Here is a 20,874-nt window from a genome sequence, read left to right as displayed (position 1 = left end):
TGGTTGGACTTGATTTTAGAGGTCTTTTCCAACCTAAATGATTCTGTGATTCTATGATTATATTAATCAAAGAGGCATCCAAAGATAAACTAATACATAGAAATGTTTGAGGATTTCTGTGAATCATTGTGTTCTTTACTTCTTCTTGTCAATTGAAATCACTTCTTTTAGTTTATTCTTAACTTTAATAGATTTTTTTGGTATTTTCAAGTAAGATATCTGATCAGCTTTTTATGTACACACATGTGTGTCATTATGTATCTCACTATACCTTTATTTACTGTTACGTCGCTTATTGACTTATATGATCCAAGCCTGCTCTTCCTTATGACTGCAGAGCCAGAATAATATTTTTAAAAGAACAGTAGATTTTGTTTACTTTAAATGTGTAATGCATAAAATGTATAGAATCTTTACTATGAAGATAAATTAATAATGTGCACACAGCCACAAGGCAAAGGTGCTTCAGCAAGAATAATAGTACAAAAGAGGGATTCTTTTTCCCACTGAAAAAACAGTATGTTTTAAGAATAACTAAAGAAGGAAATGAAATTTTTCCAGCTGTGGACAGAATCACTTTTCATGTCACTTTCTCTATAATCAGCCATTGAGTTTGAAAAACTGGAATGCAGTTAAATTTTTTGTTAAGACCCATCTTCTCAATGTGCAATGGAAATGTAGATTTTGTTAATTACTTCACAGCTCTTCTGAAACTAAGCGTATCCAGCAGAAAGGCTGTGCTGTGAGTCTTCATAGTCTCTTGTCAGCCATGCAGTTTATTTATTGTGATCATTGTGTCTGTGGACTACATATACCTGTACTTTCACGGGTGCTGGTATGAACAGGCCAGATTGCCTGGCTGCTCTGTACTTCACATCTGGGAGGGTACTGGTATTTACCCTCAACTGAAAGGCCCTGGGGGAGGCGAATACTGTGCTTATATGAGGAATCAGCATTACCTCATGACTGAACCAGAGGAAGATGGGCATTCTTCATATTTGCTGGTACCAGATCCAAAGAGATTGGAGACAAACTGGGAGAAAGCTGAGAAGCTGTAGTTCTGTGGTAATTCTTCTCTAGACAAGAAGCATCACTGTGTTCACTTTTAGTTCCCTATTTTGCTTTTCAGTATAGTTCTCATACCTGCAACACAAAGATTTTTAAAGACCTACAGTGCAGTACCTCTAGCAAGCAGCTGATCAGTTTTACTAACTGGATGCAAAAATCCCCTGGCAGTATTCTGCATAGTGATAATTGCTGCTGTCCTTTTTAAGTTCATAACAATGAAAAGTTTTTAAAAACGGAAACTTCTCATTTACTGACTGTTAGATTATCAAATTCTGCTCTTATTTATACCAGTGCAGATTCAGTATAGTGCTGTAAAAATCCAGTTGGTTTCAGTCACCCATTTCAAATGTATGTAACAGAGAAAATATTTAGATATTTTATAGGAAGTTGTAATATATACGATTTTATTTTTCAGAAGAGCAGACTGCTACTAAGAATGCTTCCCAGGAGGAGTCTGAATCAATTCCTGAGTACACCGCTGAAGAAGAGCGAGAGGACAACAGGTTGTGGAGAACAGTGGTTATTGGAGAACAAGAACAAAGAATTGATATGAAAGTTATTGAACCTTACAAAAAGGTCATTTCACATGGAGGTAGGAAACCCCTGAACACATTTTTTAGATTGATGTAAAAAATTCATGCTTTATTGAGCTTGATCTATTTCTGGTTTAGTTCAGTTATCATACTGGCAAGGGGAGAGAGAGTTTATTTTTCAGCCATGGCTGAAATGAACTTGGCTTTCTATTCAGTGTGGCAATGACTAATGAGTGTTTTAAATACAAGGGAATTTCAGGAACAACAAGTAAACTGACATACATGTGTTAGCAACAATCTGGTCATTGTAGGCTAAAACTGTCTAAGAGTAAGGGAAAAAGCTTTTGTCCTACAGAAAAAAAAAATTTGAAAACTTTATTCCATGGATTTTGGCAAAAACTTTTGCAGGAGGAAGTACAGTGCTCTGTGATTTGCTGAATGATATATGTGTGTGCACAGATCTAAACAAGTAGAGTGGCAAAAGAAAAAAAAATACAGTTTTTCCTGGGGCTTCCATTTGTCTGCCTAAGCTCCTTTTTCCTGTCGGTTATAGTTACCAGCAGGTAGCATTTCAGCAGGAACTGCTTTACATTTTTTTCACATAATTTGTTAATAATTATCAAATAGCATATCAAAGAAAACATTTAAAGTAGGAAAATGACCTCATGTGCTTGCTATATTGTCTCCTTTGCTCATCTGCTCCCTAACCTCCTCAGAGAATGTGTAGTTCTGGTGTTACTAGCACACTTCTGTATAAGTTAATTAAAATGGATAAATATTACTATAGGTACTGAAGGGAGAAAAGGAAACAAAGCTTTCTAAGGGCCTTTTCCTTGGTGTCTGGTTTAGATTATCTTTGGGTTCTATATGTGTTTGGGGGACTCTGTTTGCCAGCTGTTAAGTAAGGTATGAAGTAAGGATGAGTTGTTCTATTCCTGCAAAAACTGAGGCAGATAACTTAGCATCTCAGAGGTAAGATTTGTGAGTTTATATGAGGATGCTTCTGTCACACTGTTGCTGATCCATAACATCGTTTAAAGGTAAACCATCATTTCTAGTATACTTTCAGTGTTGAATCTCTATCTGGTAAAAGTGACATAAATAAATGTATGGTAATAAATATATCACCTGAGGACATGGTACTCAAATTTGCACATTTACATTAAAGCAGCTAAATGCTAGCCTACAGATGTTCACAGTGGCCAGTGTGCAGAAGGTTTAGTTGGAATTAATAAAGATGTTTAAACCTCCAAGCATTTTCCCACTATAACACCACCATCAAAGATTTATGAATGTGATGACACCTCAGACACAGTTTAGCAAACAGACACAGATGGCATAATTTAGGAAACAAACATAAAATATTTTGAGGCCTTGCCAATGGTGTTTGTTTATATGCTTTTTGTATGCTGTAAACTGGTCTAGGTACATTTATGGTGAAAACTGTCATGTACAGTTCCTACTAGATGCTGATGTATACATTTATACCAGCTTTTATGAAATACAAATACCAGTCCATTTTAGTGGGTGGAGAAGTAGCTCTTAATTGAGCACTGCTTGACTGTTGAACAAGGACTAGTTCCAGCGGCCGACAACTCTGGTGGCAACTATGAGGTACATAATAATGCACAGTTATTGATGGGAGTCTAGATCATTCAGCTCCGCTCACAGTGTGAGATAATCAGGATTCAAATTTTATATATCTGACATCTTGGTTTGTTAGATCACACAAATCTAAGATAAAGAATATTACATTTCCATTACTTTTGAATGGGTGCTGGTCAGTAACAGCCATTGGAAAAGTAACGGTGTGAGATGTAACAAGTTTCAGCCCACCACTGGCCAGATTGGAAATTGTGCCTGAAATCTAGCCATATCAAAGCGGTTAAGGACTGGATTAAATTCGGTGTTTATGAAATGGCAGACTGAAGATGTGGAAACAAAATCATTTAGATGCATGGATCGTGGGAAAACTTTGGACAGCTTGAACAGTTTCTACATTATGGTGGCTAGACCTATTCTATATGATGTTCCCTTTGGCAATACTTTAGTATCTTTGGAGTGCTTTAGAGGGCCAGGAATCTTTCCTTTTACCTCAAAATTAAAAACAGATTCTGGCTAAAATTACTTAATTGAAAGTCAGGTCAAGCATCTCTTGATGATTCAGTAACCTACTGAACATTCCTCCCTGCCAAGTGACAGATAACACCAAATGCAGAATCTAGATGGTAGCCACAAAATAGGAAAGGGGAGAGTAGACTTGGAAGTCTAGGTGTGAGATTGCCTTCCACATATGTTGATGGAGAAATTTCTTAGCAATCTGTGTCTTTGCATAGGCTGACTGAGAATTTGGGCAAATGGCTTCTAGTGATAAATTAAAAAAAACTTCTCCCTTAAGTAAACATCCCTTGTCTACAAGCATGTGTAAGAAAAAGTGGCTTAGATTTATCTGTTTTTTCTTCTGTGAGCTGTTAGGTGGCATCTGCACATAATCCTTTTGCTTTACGTGAACTGCAAATTTTGCTGTGTAGTTTAGTGGGCACACCTGCCACAACGTGCTTTTGCTGCCAAACTCCTGAGCCAGCTGGACATATTGCTTTATGGCAGCTTGATATAAATTGTCCTGAAAGTCTTTTAAGGATTGTTAAATTTATGGAAGGAAGGAATTCTCCTCCCCATTTGTAAAGCTGAGGGGAAAAAAATACTGCTTTATTCCGTAATGATTTAGCTGAGGGTTCAGCTAGGATGGGATAGGTGAAATGAGTAATGTCTCTTTGAAAGAATGTAGGTCCATTAAGAATATGGAAACATAACAGAGAGTAGTATTACATGATAAGTGTGGGAGGTGGAGTTCTTTTGTTTCTTTTGAGAAGGCTGGTATATTCCTTCATGTCAAACTCTTAAAAGGTAAAGGTGCTGAAAACAGGACTGGAGTTTCTTTCCCCTCCCTGTGTACATCTTTGGTAGAGAATGCAATGCTACTCTTTGAATTTGACCTTGACATCTTCACTGGGACACCAAAGTCAATCACCCATATCTATATCTATAGATACACTGTTCATGTTTACTGGATGCTAACATGAGCTGGAGCTATGACACACCATGCCATGTCACATATTTTAAAGTGATTATATCCACATTGCCCTTTGGCTTGAACTCAAACCCTAATCCTGAGCTCTTCTGCCTTTCCATGTCCTCCAACAGGATGGAGAGCAACACTGCACTGGGGGCCTGGAGAAGACAGTGGACATATGCTGGGCTGCCATTGTACAGTGGCTTCTCTAGCTCTGGAAGCCCAGCTGTATATTAGCTGCCCTTTGACCTCTGGGAGCCAGAAAAATAGCTACTTCACAGTGCTGAGAAGGCAAGAGATGCCAAGATCATGGAAGGGTGGAGTTAAGGCTAAGGACAGAAAGCTTCCTGCAGCGTCCAAATGACTCTTCAGTGGATGAGGTCTAGGCTAGCTAGCATTCTCAACTCAATGTTAGTGTTACCATCAGTAACCAATACAGTATGTATTATCATCTTATCCAATGCATTATATTTAGTCAAACCTACCAAATCAAATTCAAAAAGAAGTCCAACGTAATCCTTCAGCAGGTTGCTTTGCAAAGCCTTGATTTGAAACAATATGGCTTGAGGCAGGAGACTTACTTCTGACAGGCACATTTTTCTCTCAGAGACTTTCCTTCTTCTGCTCCTCTTTGTAACCAGGGAAGCAGTGGTGTTTTTCTGTCCTTTAAGGAACAGCTGAGAGCCCTAAACGGAAGGCACCTCTGTGCATGTCCTGATGACTGGGATAGTGTTGAGATTAATCAGCTGTCGTTCTCCTTGGCATGGAAGACTTCATTGGCAAGTGCCTTGAAGCACCCATTTTGTCAGGGATTCTGGGTTCTCTGAAGAGCTCTACAAAGCCATGTAAGAAATTACTTCCTTGACATAAACATATTCACCTTATTTCAGCTAACTGAGACTCAGCTTAGGTGTTGAGTGAGAAAGTGAGAGACTAGTTTGTTTTCTCCTCTTCCCTGGTTAGCACATGTGGATTGTGTATTCTCTCTGTCTTTCCATAGAGAATTTTGCTTTGCTTGGCTGACTACAATGCAAGAATTTCTACAAGCATTTGAGTTAGGTTTGGACACTGCTTTCTAGTATCCAAAAAGCACTGTAAAATTCTTAAAATCTCCTTATGAAAGTGTTCTATAGGTGCCGATATTATCCTTTAATTTTGTCAGGAATGTGTTCCAATCTCCGAGGGAGATTCAGGGTTTTCTTCACAAACATTATCACCTCTCCCTTACAGTTAGTTTCTTCTAGCCTCTTTTGAAAGGCTTTCAGGTCATTCTCTAAGTATACTCAGCTTCTATCTCTGTGCATCATTAGTGCTATCTACCTGCAACCATTTCTCCAGCATCTGTATAAAATGCCTCCTGGTTGCACGTATCTTTTAAACAAAACTTTAAACTGAAATGCAGGAGTATTTTTTACTTATTTTTAATAATAGAAATACATAGCAGCTGTAGAGGGTTGTGGAGAAGATTAACCAACACTAATCCGTCATGAAAAAAAAAAAAAAAATTCTTTTGGGTAACAAGCAACTGTCCTGGACTCCAGAATGGTAATGCTGCAGCTTTGAGAGTTTACAGCTATCATCAGGGAGTGGTGGCAGAGAATGCCAGTGTTGGACTACTGGAGTGTCCAAGGTAAGAAAGTATTTTATACAAAAGTTGCAGCAAAGGATTTGACTGATCACCAGGAGCTTTTAAGGTATAGTGGGGTACAGCCATAATTGTAATATCCTGAGGCCATTGGAGCTGCACAAGCCAAATGAGAGACTTTGTGAAATGTTATTCAAAAGATGCAGGATAACAAATGTAGGATATTTTCTTCAGCCCCTTATTCTTCAGTCTAAGGTGAGCATTGAGCACATGATTGCCGTAGAGATGCAATGAACCAGGAGTTCAGGTAAGATTACATTACTTGCAGTGGTTTTTTGCTGGTCTGTATAAGAAGTTTACTAATAGCGTGCTGAGTGTGTTTTTCAGGAATTCCACATAACTGACTATCCTCCTTCCTTGTCACTTGATGATAGGTCGTACATTTTCAGTCTTCTTCAGCAGTAGACATAGTAGCTCTCTTCCAGAACTTTGAGTTTTCTTTTTAAATTTATCTTGTTAAAAGCCTTTGACAAAGATAAAAATACCTTTTCATTTTTTCCACAGGATACTATGGAGATGGTCTGAATGCTATCATTGTGTTTGCGGCATGCTTCTTGCCAGACAGCAGTCGAACTGATTACAACTATGTCATGGAGAATCTTTTCCTGTGAGTGATATGTGAGCAATGTGACAAGACTCTTCTGAGTTAGTAGTCATAATTATGTAGTGAGAGATAACCTGTCTTTAAGAGGTAGTTTTGGTCATCAGAAGGGTAGTGATCTGAATGACAAGGAAAATAGCAGTTTTAGATAAACTACTCAGTGGAGTATTATTTTGGTATTCTTTACCTACTCACACTCTCAAATTAAGGCATATTTGTCAGGACCAAATCTGACTGTAGTATCTCCCTAGATGTCAAGGAATGCAGTACATTCAGCTTCTTGGGCCTACAATCATTGCATTGTTTCACTAGTGATTTTCAGCCCTTGATGAGAACAATCAGCAGGGACTTAAGTTACCACACTGTTTTTCACTGTTTGTTGTTTATTATATACTATCATGATGTATCACTGTTTACCATGTTTTTACTATATGTTGTGGCTGTGTTTAGGAGTCAAAGGACCATTTTGTGACACTTTTTTAAAAAATACAGGAAAAATGACAGTTGCTGACACAAACAGCTCAAGTATTCTACCTGACTCCAGCTGCTTCAGGTTCAGTTATAAGTGTCAGGGGCAAGTGGGGCAGGACACAAATGTGGCCACTTGAACCCAAATTTATCACAGGAAAATTACTCCTAATAGCAACTTGGTTTGGCAGCCAAAAATTGTGAAGGCAGCATTCCTCTGAAGTGCCTCCAGCTACGTCCACTTACAGCTGTTAAAAAATCAACAATTCCAGTGTTTTCTATGCTAAAACCCAGTAAGTCATTTCTAAAGCCAGCAGAGGCCTGGCCTTCACCATTTGCATCTTACAGGGCCCCAAGAGCACAGACCCAGTCTCCTTAAACCTCCAGTCCTTGAAGATCCACGTAGTGACAGGCAGTGCCTTCAAGATTGTGTCTACTTGTGAAAAATGAGATTGAGTGCTTTAGTTCCAAGTCAGACCAATGGCTAGCATTTGTCTGGTAGGGCTGCTAAGACCCCCGTGTCATCTACAGTAACTGATTTACACAATGCCCAGTGATTTAGAGGGGAGGAATTACTACAGTGGTTTTAACTAGGGAACACAGCTGAGAGTAACCACAACTGACATTAAATAGATGTTCTTTGACTTCACCCAAGACCCTTGTTCATAGATGGAGGTGGTGGTAAATGGATTTTGCAGAGAAAGCCTTTTCAAGCCTTAAGAGACTTTTCCACATCACTTGAGGATATTGCTAAAGTCAATTTTACAGCTCACTGTCTTTTTCTGAGGTAGTAGTGTAAGAGAGAGTTCAGGCTGGCTATGAACCTTCACCTTATTTTAAGGCTTATAGACAGTTGGTTCTCTGTAAGACAACAAGAAAAGGGAAAGTCAGCGCCCCTTTCTTTCAGTTGTAGGCCTGTTAATTGCATTGAAGTAGAGGGAGTGTGACAGTTTACAACATATCCAATAACCGATAGATTTAAATATTTGTGAATTCTTTACTGTTGCATTATATAGGGGTCTAGAGACATCTGCAAATCACTAAATCTCTTCTCATTTTTTATACAGCATGTTTCTGATAGATAATTGTGCACTTGTAGTGCATAAGCCACCTCTAGTTTCTGTTTAACAACTGCCTTCGATTGTTCCTGAGTTTTGCAGTTACTTGCCCTTCTGATTCCATTCACATTCCCAATTACCTTGCTCCCTATTTTTTACCTTGACTAATCCCGTAAAACTGTCTTTGAAGAGTTGGGTTTGAGCCAAAACTCTTGAGACGGCATCATTTATAGCATTTCTTCTAGATGATGCAGAACCACACAGAAAATTCTGCTGTTTCATTTATGCCTGCCTGATACAGTCTAGAGATTAAAAGTTTTTAAAAAGAAATTTCACAACTTGAAATACTACAGTTTGAAAATCAAAACCAGCACTTTGCTTTCAGAGTGAGTGAATTGTTCTAGTCAATGAGAAAAATTCTGTCCATCTTTTAAAATAATAAAGAAATTAACATTATTACCAGATAATAAGAAATTACCAGTTAGGTAAGGTTTCCAGGAGAGCTCAGCATCCCTGAAATGATCTAACGATCAAAATGATCTAATTCTACCCACAGTGAATAAGAGCTGTTGAGTGAAAGTACATGAGATAAGTGAGATCTGACTAAAAAACTAGCAGAGATTCCTTTTTGTCATAATACTCTTATTCCTAATCAGAAGTATGCATAAGTGTTCTTCCTATAACTGATTATTCATAACACTTACAATTCCCTTTGCACCGAGGGAAATATAGACATTTTTCAGACTGTCTCTCTTTCTATAACTGACAGCCTTGTAGTGTTTTGAGAAGTACTTGTACACACTTTTCTGTATGTTTCAGTGTCTAAATGCCTTTAAAGCACCAGATGTTGTGCCCTATGGGAAGGCCTAATTTCATAACTTGCCAAATAGTCAGTAGATTCAGTTTAATTAAGCTTTTTGCATCAGAACATCCACACAATCCCTCACTTTGATGTTTCACTGTTAGACATGAGCCTTTACAAATGTCAGGGAAAAGCAGGGAATGCACAACTGCAAGGTGAGAGAGCAGTGAAAAGCATTGAGTGAGTAGTGATTTAGATGGGATTTATCAAATGCATGGAACTGGTCAGTTAATGGCTGCTTACTTTATGCCCAGGTAAAATATCACTCTCTTTATGAGAACTAGATTTCCTACTATTCTTTTAAAGAAACTGCTTCTTAAGGAATTTAAGGGTCAGATTAGACTGTGAGTCATTCCCATACACCTGTGAAAGGGGCCATTATGCTCAGGGATAGAGCTGTCTTTTGTAGTGAGGACACTGAGGCATTCAGGTTTTTAAGGTGTGACTCATGATTTTTCGCTGTAGTTTTACATAGACATGCCTTGGGGCTGGATAGTAGGGAGAACAGTTTGAACATTCCTGTGATGAACAACTCTCAAGTGAGGCAGGGACTACTGAGTGGAGCATCTGCATTTATAGCCCTGGACAAGAATTTAAAGCTATCCTTCCTTTTGACTGAGTACTGTGCTCTTCTGAGTAGGGTGAGTTTGGCCCCAAGAGCACTGTTCTGTCTGAATTACCATTGCTGAGCAGAGGAATTTAATGAGTGTTTGGAATGGTTTGCTCACAAAATGAAGTGATGCCATGGAGTGCTCTGTCCCATCAGAAGGCAGGTTGATGGACAAGCTTTATTAGCCTTGAGATTCACAGTGTTTGTAGTTGGCAGTCGGACTCAGTAGCACTAGTGTGAGGATCACAAGAATTATAGACAAGTATCTTCTCCTGACCATTATTATTTTTGCATTGAGCAAACATGATGATTAATAGTGAAGAGAAGTTTCTCAACATTTAATTTCAGATGTTCCTGGAATTTCACATGGTCCTGCCATGCTCTCCCTTGCAAAATCTCATGATTTAATGCCCTTTTAAGAAAACGCAAAGTCACCTGTGAGATTTGAAAACTCACTATGAAACTACCTTTGTAAGGAAACCACATATTTCTGAAGATGCAGATAAGATTGTGGTTTTCTAGTTATACATCTATAGGTAGCATGGTGACCAGTGCTAAATGCTTGCATTGGTTTAAAGGAAAAGAAAATACTGTCTTGTCATAAATTGCTTAGTCTGCCTTGATTTATTCCTAGTAGATGGATTTAGTTTGGGCTTAAGTCGCTAATGTAAAGCACATGCTCACTTACATCTCTACTTTTATCAGCTATGTAATCAGTACCTTAGAGCTGATGGTAGCTGAAGATTATATGATTGTCTACTTGAATGGAGCAACACCAAGAAGGAGGATGCCTGGACTGGGTTGGATGAAAAAATGTTACCAGATGATTGATCGACGGTGAGTAGTATTTTCCTTTCTGATCCACAGCCATTATTTTAAGCACTGTCCATTTCTGTTACTCCCCTGTATGACAGTGTTCACTGTATATGATCTTCCTGTATGCTTTGTGGGTTTTGGGTTTTTTTAAGAAACCATTTCTTTTTTACTTAGATTACGGAAGAATTTGAAATCATTTATAATTGTTCATCCATCATGGTTTATCAGGACAATTCTGGCTGTGACACGACCTTTTATAAGGTATGTAGTGAATCCCAGTGATTTTCTATGTCCCTAAGAATACAGAAACACCTTAAATCATCAAGCATGGCTGTTGGTCTTTCACTGAAGAGTACTCGTTTTACAGTTCATATTGGGATTTTGGCAGTTGAAGTTGACTTTCCTAAAGTGAGTGGAAGAAAACCTCTGATTTATGAGTGTCTAGCTGCACACATCACAGGAATGATATCATAAACCTGTATGTGTATGCAGAACTGGGAGTTAGTCCCTTAAAATAGCCTTTGTTCCAAGCCTAGCTAAAAGGCATGTAGAAAAGGGATCTGCATGTAATGATAATCACCTCATGAAAAAAGTCCTGGCTACAGGACAAGATTAAGCTGCAACTCTGGGTTTAAAAAAAAATTAGTTACTGCTCATGCAAGAGGACTGCCAGCACCCTGAGCTGTTTGAATGTATAAGAGTTCCAGTTCCAAAAAAGGTTTAATGCCACCAAAAATAATGTTTTGATTAGTAAAAAAGCAAAGAAACACAGACCCTGAAGACCTCACAAAGTGTTGAAGAAGATGAGCACGTATGCAGTTGAAATCCTGCGATCAGGGAGAGCAGACTGGCAGGTGTGAGAAAGAGAAGCAGCATAGTCTACAGAAGCCACCCAGGGAATAACATATGTCATGGCAGACCTCAGACAGATCTGTCCCCAGGCTGCAGATGAGGAAACTGGAGGTGTCTGTCGCAGGGTGCTCTGTCCTGACAGGGTGACATTGGGATGGGGAAGCACAAGAGTTCTCCCATCATTGCCAAAGTGCAACAGGCAGTGTCATAACAGAGCTTCTTCTTTCAGATGTGGTGTCTTTAATACCAAGTAGAAAGTGACAATTAAAAGTACTAGAGTAACAAGGAAACAATACTTGGAATTATCAACAGTAATGATGAGGATTCACTGAGTTGCATTTGGTGTCTGAGATACTTCTGTTGGCATTCTATTTGCTCCCAGAGGAAAAGTAGGCAGTAAAATTTAAAAAAATCAAATATGCCACATCTGTTCCAATTTCTTAGTCATTTATTCAGGATGATAATATTGAGCAGCAGTGACTAGAGGTTTTGCATTGCCAAACAGGGGAAAAGGTTCACTCTAAGTAGTTTGGCAAAGCAAATTAGCAGTACAGAACTAGACACAATAGAGACCAGTTAAAACTCTCCATTTCAGCCAAGTTGATTGAGTCTCTGTGCAAGAAGTGAAGTGCAAATGGGACCTGAAAAAAGGTGGGCAGGACACATGGCCAATGTGACTTTTGTGAAAGATGACATAAGGTACTTGAACCCTCACTGAGGACAGAAGAGCACTATGAGAAAGCTGAGTAAAAAACTGCGGGAGACATGAAAAGAGTCAGTTCAGTAACAAGCAACATAAGGAGATAGAAACTTGATTAGATTGAAGGCCAATGGCTTGTAGCTTAGCTTGCTAGCCCCAAGCTGTTCACCAAACCACTGACATGCACAGTGGGAATATTAGAGTAAGAAATGAATTGGTCCCAAGGCAAGCAGAGATTTCAATGAGATAGCTAAACATGAGCAAAATAATTTTAATTCTATTTCAGCTGAGATGTGGCACAAAACAGTAGGAATCAAGAAACTGAAAGACAATGGAATGACAAAGGACAGTCAAGTAACTGAGAGTGTGCTACAGTCAATTCTACCTCAAAAACTGGCAAGGTCATTCAGTGGAGTCTGTGACTCATCTTGCCAGACAAACACTAAACAGTTGTTTGAAAGGATGAAAGAACTAGTGGCTACAAAGATAGATCCTAGATACTCTTTATGGACCAGATATTCACACTAGAGATCATCTTAGCTGTGTTAGGCAAGAAATTAGATTCCTAATAAAACAATTGTCTGTGAAAGATATTTGGCATTGAAAATATTTAAATAATAGGCAGTTTACCACTATTGGCAGCACTCCTCCCCTAAAGTCTGAAAGAAACAAGGACTTCTTTTTTCAGTCATGTATTTGGGATACCTGTACACAGACTCCCACATGAAGCAACTACTCAGAAATCAATCACTGTGGTGGAATTAGTGGACCCAGGAGAATCCTCAACTGGAAAAATTAACCCTTGAAAGATTTATTAAATTTTTTTTCTCCCCCCCCTTACGCCCCAACTTCAGAAGCTTCTGATTGGCTTGCAGCTTGCCAAGCTACTTTAGCTGGAAGTTCAGTTGATGCAGACTATGATTAACATTTTTGATAAAATGCTAAGAATTATCTGTATGTTATCATGACTTTGCCTGGACAGTTGTGAGTGATTCATGCATCTTAAAACATGACCATTGGCCTGCTCCAGTGTGTATGCCTAGTGATGATAATCTGGTATAGAGACAAATTAAAATGGATGAGCTTAAACAACTATTCACAGTACCTTCATGTTGTCCTGTTTCAGTTGTCTCACTTTACCTTATTAGGAAGATATGTGTGGTAAGGGGAGAGGCAGTAACCTTCTGCTCAGACCTGTTTCAGAGGCTTCATGTTGGCTGGTCATACTCCCAAATTGGCAGTAAATAGGAAGAATATATTCTGGTTTTCATGGCCACATGAAAGAACATTCACGGTCTATGTGCATTTGTCACTGTTACTGATGTTAAAAGACTATCTAAATACAATCAGAGCTAAATCTGGAAAATTGCTTTATGAGCCAGATAAACAAGATAGATTTCTCATAAGCGGATAAATATCAAATAATTCAGATTAGGCAAGTGAATAGCCTTATTTTTTTGAGTGTCTTTTCTGAACAATCTAGCCTTTTTCTCAGTGATCATTTCTCAAACACAATAAATGATCATATAGCACAGCTGGAATAAACAAGAGAACGATTTCCTCATAAGAAGGCCCTGCAGTAAGAATAGACATGCACATACACAATCAGTTCTGTACTCATCTAAACAAATAAGAAAGTTCAGTTTTATTATGTTTGAAAGAGAATCAGTGTCAAATATAAATGCTAATTCATCATGATCACTTGATGTTAATTCATCATGACCATGTTAAGTGAATACTTCCCATTTCTTTTTATGTGTAAGGATGCTGTAGAGGATTTGATTCTTTTCAGAATTTTAATACATCTCCTTCGAACTGTACAACTAATCGTGTTGCCTAGTATATAGGCATTACAATTTATAAAGTTGTCCTAAATAACAGTGATTGAGCCTAAGCAAGGAACAGCAAAAGGTCTAGGCTTGATTTCAGCCTCACTAGAACTCAGGTATGCTCATGATCAGCTGAACTGTGTAATGGAAATATAAATAACAAAATGCTTAATTATTTAACACATTAAGTACCTGCCTTCTCTTTTTTTTTTTGATATAGCATAAAAGATTTGGGGGGGGGAAGTCACCATGTTGTTTCTGTGTTTCAGCTCTAAGTTCAGCAGTAAGATACAGTACGTCAACACGTTGGCGGAGCTTCGTGAGATGATTCCAATGGAATACATGCACATACCAGACAGTATTGTCAAGTAAGTGATGTACAATAAGCAGGTACTTGTTCTAATGGAAACTATTTCCACAAACTAATAGTAGTGTTTCAGAGTCTGTAGGAAAAACAGAAAGCCCCTTCCTGGTATTGTTACAAATGTGTATGTGTTGTTCTACAAAAATTCCACTGTCAAACTCAGAAACAGGAAAACATTGTATAATGGAAACACAAAACACAATAAAAATATACTGCTAGGGGAACCAGTTTTTGTAGGAAGAGTAAGGTTTTGTACTGGACCAAATGATACTGCTGGTAAAATGAAGAAAAACTTTCAGGCTCAGAGTCCCTTCATCAGCCCCCTGACTATATAATCTGAATTGGAATAGACTGTTCACTCACTAATTGCAACCCAGAATGAAAATACGAAAAAAGCTTAACCCTTCCACAGATATCACCTATGCTATATTTTTCCATAGCTTTTACCGCTATTTAAGTAAAAGTGGGTTTAAGTTTTAGTCATACAGAGTTTTGAACTGAAACAATGATTCAAAGATAGCCTGTTCAATAGAAAACCACTGAAACTCCATAGGTTCACTATTCCTTATGGTTTAACCCAGAACCAATGAAACACAGTGTCTCAGTTCTTGCTTCTTATGTGTAAAGGCTTTTTAAATGCAGATATTTCTAAAGGAAAGATACCTGTTAAAAAATTGTAGGAGGTTGATTTGAATTGCTCACCTCAGCTGGCTTTTTTTCAGACCTGAAAACAACAAACTGAAATGGTATACCAAGACTGAAAACCTGGGAAATCAATCATAGTTTTCACGTGGGTCATTATTAAAAAGATATGCTGTTCAGGAATGCTTTTTTATTGTTATTATTTTTATCAAATGTCCTAGGTTTTGAACAGGCAAACATTCTGTTCTACAAAATATCTTGATGAGTAAATACACAAGTATGATTGTCTTTTCCTTATGGTTTGTCAGCAACTAGATATGAAGAACACTTCTTTTGAGGCTGTCAGATTTCTTCAACCCAGGCAGGAGTTTTCACACCTGCCTCACAGTAGTTGTGAAAGCAGCATAATTTTTTTTCATTGAGCTGGTGGTTGCTCTGATACTTGTGGTGTAATTCCAGGGAGCAAGTGGGAAGCTCAGTTCTTGTAGTGGCACTTTTAAGAATAGTAAATACAGTCGTGAAATCAGGGATTGTAGGGACTTTTGGTCAAATTTATTTGCTGCTGTAACTTCTTTAGACATGGAGTGATGCTAAAAATGTGGAGCACAGAGGTCATTGGTCACCTGATAAAGAGATGTCCAGAATGTTTTAACATCCCTAAAATTTTTTCATGCTCCCTCCATCCTTTCCTCCTTCCTTCCCTTCCTCTTTTGAGTCCTGTAAAGATTTTAATTTCTTGCAGTTTCCATTGATACAGACCTTAACCTGATACTTCAGTGTGTTTCTCTCTCTGTTTCCTCGCTGTGTTTTACTGTTACACAGTCTATAGCAGTACACTTATCTGTGTTACACACACATTTTCTTCCCTGTAGACTGCAAACTGTTTGAAAAGTCCATTCACCTCTGAGACCAAAGGTGAAATGATCACAGCACCAATACCAAAGAAACTTTAGGACTTAGAGCTTAAGAAATTTTAGGGAGCTGCCTACTTCATGTCATCAGCAGCCAGATGAGAGATCATGATTTTGCTGAAGAAAAAAATAGAAAGGTAGCAAGTGTGCCCATTGGTGGCAAGCATTTTCAAGATGATGTGATACAAAGATCTAGTGGATATCTGCTTTCAAGGCACTGTGAGTCATTATTCCCATGCCACAGGGAGAAGAGCAGTGTTCAGCTGATAGTTTTCTTTCTGCTGCAAGTTGAGAAAGATTCCTGTAGCAAAATAAAATAAAATTCAGCTTTTGGCTTCATAATTGCTCCACTGTCAAGAACAGAAATACCACTTACGGTCATGAGGAATCCCACCACTAGAAAGTACATAGGGTTTTGCCAGGATTTGGGTTGTATGGTTGGTTGGTAGTTTTTACTGAAGTGGGATACAATGTGCCTGTTGTATCATATGAACTTGTACATCTTTTCTCTTCCTTCACCCACTCTTATCTTGTAAGGTATGATGAAGAGAAGTGTATTAAGAGAAGAATGAGGTAAAACTTGCTTTCTAGCCCATGCTGCTGCTCATAATGGAGTGAATCTGTGTGACAGCCTTTCACCTGCAGGTGACCTCAACAGCTGAATGAGAGAGGATTTGCAATGATGTGGAATCTTACTTTCCCCTTCAAGCTGTTGAGATCAGCCTCCCTTGCAAATAAAACTTACCGAACTGTAAATGTCCTTGACTTGGCCCAGGCTGCAGCTAGTTTAATACTGTCTGATAGAGCAACCGAATGCTTTCAGCTCTGTCCACTGGGCATGCCTCAGATTCTTGCTGCTTTTATGTTTCTGCCTCCAAATGAGCTAAATAAGGAGTTACAAATTAAAGGTGGGTTGAGCACAGGGATAAATGGTATCATACTGAACTGAAGAGTTTTAGGGTCAGTGCATAATACTGGGTGCCTATTTTAGAAGCATGTACTATATTTGTTCTTCGCTCTGCTATTGCTCTGCTTCTCTCTTATGCTCTGCTTGCTTCTTTGTTTCTTTATATCAATAACTTTTACTCATGCAGACTGGATGAAGAGCTGAGGGAAACTTCAGAAACAGCTAAGTAAGATAGCTTTCAGCTGGATGCTGGCATTATATTTACTTGTTTCAAAGGAATAGATTGAATGCAGTAGTACATTATGTGTTTGGTACAGCAATCAGCTCGTAGTTTCAATTACTGTGTAAGTTGCCACATGTGTGAATTGACTTCCCCTCTCACTATAAGCAGCCTGCTTTTGTACCATTGGGTCTCAGTAAGGAATAATCATACTCTTACACTATAAAAAAAGGGTTTTGCTGTTTTTTGATGATTGTTTCTATAGTCCTGGGGAGGACTGAAATCAGTTTTTTACACCATTAAAATGGTTCATTAAACATTTTCTACCCTTCACCCATTATGTCAGATGATACATAAAGTTTTTAGGAGGTATTTCTTTTTAAAAATTATTTTTTACAATTTACTAAGTTAGGGATAGCTACTGTACCTCATTCTCAGTTAAATTAGGTAGGTAACTTTTCCTGTTTTCCAGTGTTGGTTGGATAGGCTGGTGGATTAATACTTGATAATATTGTGTTGTCTGTGGTCCCTTAATAAATCAGTGTCAGCTGATGATCAGATACTTTAAATTCTGTGCTTTGACTTTACCATACTGAGGCAGTATGGTGTAAAGTACTACAAAAATCCTTAACTGGAAAGACACAATCCTTGATTGACTGAACAGAGCTTAGAAAGTATCCAGTGCACTTTTTTTCATGTGTGTATTGTACACAAGATTCCAGAGAAGGGAGCTGTGTCTGTAGGTTCTATGACATTTTCCCCCCTGCTGTTTTTGTAACTAGAGATTTTGAGTTTTTGAAGTTTGTTTTCAGTCTCCTTCCTTTAGCTTGTGCACTTCAGAATTTTCATCTTACTGCTTCTTCATTATCGTATTTTTTCTAAAGTTTCTTCTTTTGCAGTACACATTTTTCTCTGGTTCTCCTGATACTAGCTTTTAAAATGACCACAAAGAAATAACCAAAACACTGGCCACTGCTTTTTGATTCTAGCAGTTAGACTACCTCAGAAGCAATAAATTCACATACATAGTTATCTGATACCACCTGAATATTTTGTTAAACAAAAGAAAAGAGGCCTGCCCAACCTTGAAATGCAACTTCTCTGCCTTCTATTCAAGCATATTAAAATGCATTGCAGTATATGACAATGAAAACTCTGTGGAAGAAAGCTGCTTTCTTGTTACTCCTTTCATTTAAAAGAATGCAGGCTGCAGCATAGCAAGTGAAAGGGGAATTAAATATTCATATGAGGCATCACTGATTATTGTTTTTGTTGGATATATGAAGTCACTGTAGTGCATTTCCCTTCCCCAACTTAAAGAAATAACTTAAAATATTATTACTCAAACTAATTTGTGTTGCAGGCACTAAGTTCACTGCATTCCTGTCAATAACATTTGTGTGTTTGTGCTGTCAAAGATACTCACTACAGTTAGTTATTACATCCCCCAAATTTGATGTCATATTTAAAAAGAGAAAGAAATAAACAGAAGAAATGTTTACTACTGCTTCTTTTTCCTTGTACCTAGAACTAGCTGCCTCTCCAATGATCCAGAAATTACTTCAGTGGAGCAGGAGTAAGAATTTTTGCCTAATACTGTCATTACATTTTGACATTATTTTACAACGATGCTGCTAGGGACTGAGGCTGAGTAGACTCCATAAAGGTTTTTTGAGACCTAAATGCTCTCATAGTTATTTTCAGGAACTTGATTCAACACATGCAGGCAGAAGAAGCACTGAAGTTAGGATTTATTATATTTGCACTGCAGATGTGTTTAAAGTGTCCTCGACCATTTCCAAGCAGTCAGATAGAATTCTTAGCCTGAGGATATTCAGGTTAAGCTATGTGAAAAACAGAAAAGTGCAACATGATCAGCGTGAAGATGGTCCAATGCATTATCCCCAATTAAAAGTAAAGTGGTAAACTTGTCATTCTCATTCAGAGATTAAAAAGTTGTATATTTTACTTTGATTTCTGGGTCATGCTCTTGATATCTTCCTTCTCTTTGCTTTTTGTGCTTCTCAGCTTCTTTCATAGTTATTTCCCTGATTAAATCTCTAGTATCTTATGTCTTCCTTTCAAAGCTGGCCTGGTTGCCTTGGAAATGGGAATGTGTCAGTCCTCTGGCATGCTGTTCCTCTGTCTGATACCATAACTGAAGCATGTGAAAGGAAAACCCTGCACTGCTCTTACTGTGCATCAGTAAAGGTGTTTGTAGCTGTAGTGTGTCACGCAAGCACTAACAGTTCATCGCTAGAATAGCATGTCAGGAGAGGACTAGCCATTGCAGGAGTGCAGGTATTCCTGGCCAGCGTGTACAGGGGAGGAGTGATTGAGGACTTTGCTGTCCCTACCAATCTGGCTGGTATGTAGAAATAACACCGATGTCTCACACTGGTATATTGTTCAGGAATAGCATATAGTAAACCTGACTCCTCAGTCAAAGATTCCATCAATAACATGAGTATTAATAAGCAGGCAAATAATTAGAAGTACACATAGCAAACAGATGCATAAATAAAATGGAACTCTTCTTTTCACTTTTTAAAAAAAAATTGTACTCTAGTATACCTGGTACATAGGTTAGAACCATAAGCTAAATTCCTGATTTCTAGACCAGTTAACATAAAATCTTTGAGCATCTTTTTTTTTTTTTTCCTCAGGCACTGTTTATTCTGTAATGAGTCAATATGAGAACTGTTTTTTTAGTATGAGAACAGAAATTAAATAAGATGTCAAAGACTATTTATTTATGATTTTGGTCTTTGTGGCTTGAATAATTTTCCTATTTTTCTCAAAAGGGAGGCTGGGCAGGAAAAAGCAATATGAGAATAGAATTCCTATTTAGCTTAAATAAATATAGTGGAGGCCAAATTAATGCTAATTCCTGCTGTCTGTGTATAAATATGACTCTGTCTTCAGAAGTGGCAATAACCTTCCTGTGGTCATATCACTCATTTCTGGTGTAATTTCTTCAGGAAATAGGATTTCCCATATAAATGCCTCCACAATGATAATATCAGTTTTACACAGACTTTTCTTCAGTATGCTTTCTGCTGAAACCTCTCTGGAGTCTGCCTAGCTCTTAGTTTGCTTCTGTTGTCTTTTTCGTTTCTATTCCAAAAGCTTTTATCTGTTGTCATGCTCTCTTGTGTTCTATTTTGTTCAACTTTTGCACTTCCTCATGACTTTAAAAAAAAAACCTCATTATGAAATAATTCACAGTGCAAGAACCCTGTGTGTTCTGTAACAGTTCATAAATATTGAGGGTGCTTTAAACAGTTATGTATTCTGTGAGGAAAATTGTATTTTGATGCAATGTTTATGATGACAACTTCTTATTTTAAAGAATGCTTCTAAAGTATTTGATGATATGTGATTTGCACTAACTGGCAAAACCGTACACTTAGAAACATTTTTAGGGGCACTCATATCTTGCCACACTGTGGTGTCATTCCACCAGTGGATCTTTCCACATCTAGTGTCTACTTCAGACTGGAATTGCGAGGAATGTAGTTACTAATTTCAGTAAAACAGTAACAGATCTTATTAAGATGCATATTTTGCATATGTAGTAGGTCAGATATGTGTAAATTATTTGACACCAATGCATTTAAGTAAATGAGAGATGAGGACGCTCAACACTTTGCGGGAGCTCAGGATTGGGGAAATGACTAGCCATGTGTTTCATAGCACTGATTTCTTTTGTTGT

At 38.0% G+C, this 20,874-nt stretch overlaps 1 protein-coding gene across 1 annotated transcript in view; it reads left to right on the top strand.

Moving 5' to 3' along the window:
- Positions 1 to 18,739, top strand: part of PRUNE2 (prune homolog 2 (Drosophila)) — a 109,709-nt gene extending 90,970 nt beyond the window's left edge. Inside the window, exons 13-19 of the mRNA XM_010568734.1 lie at positions 1,484 to 1,660; positions 6,824 to 6,926; positions 10,624 to 10,755; positions 10,909 to 10,995; positions 14,385 to 14,483; positions 17,127 to 17,165; positions 18,688 to 18,739. Coding sequence (XP_010567036.1) covers positions 1,484 to 1,660; positions 6,824 to 6,926; positions 10,624 to 10,755; positions 10,909 to 10,995; positions 14,385 to 14,483; positions 17,127 to 17,165; positions 18,688 to 18,739 — 689 coding nt within the window. The remainder of the gene's footprint in view (positions 1 to 1,483; positions 1,661 to 6,823; positions 6,927 to 10,623; positions 10,756 to 10,908; positions 10,996 to 14,384; positions 14,484 to 17,126; positions 17,166 to 18,687) is intronic.
- The last annotated feature ends 2,135 nt before the right edge of the window (positions 18,740 to 20,874 follow it).

The sequence above is a fragment of the Haliaeetus leucocephalus genome, unplaced genomic scaffold, assembly GCF_000737465.1.
Source record: "Haliaeetus leucocephalus isolate CR32 unplaced genomic scaffold, Haliaeetus_leucocephalus-4.0 Scaffold251, whole genome shotgun sequence".
NCBI classification, from domain to species: Eukaryota; Metazoa; Chordata; class Aves; order Accipitriformes; family Accipitridae; genus Haliaeetus; species Haliaeetus leucocephalus.
The sequence above is the reverse complement of the archived record's forward strand: the minus strand, read 5'-3'. Positions and strand labels throughout refer to the sequence as shown.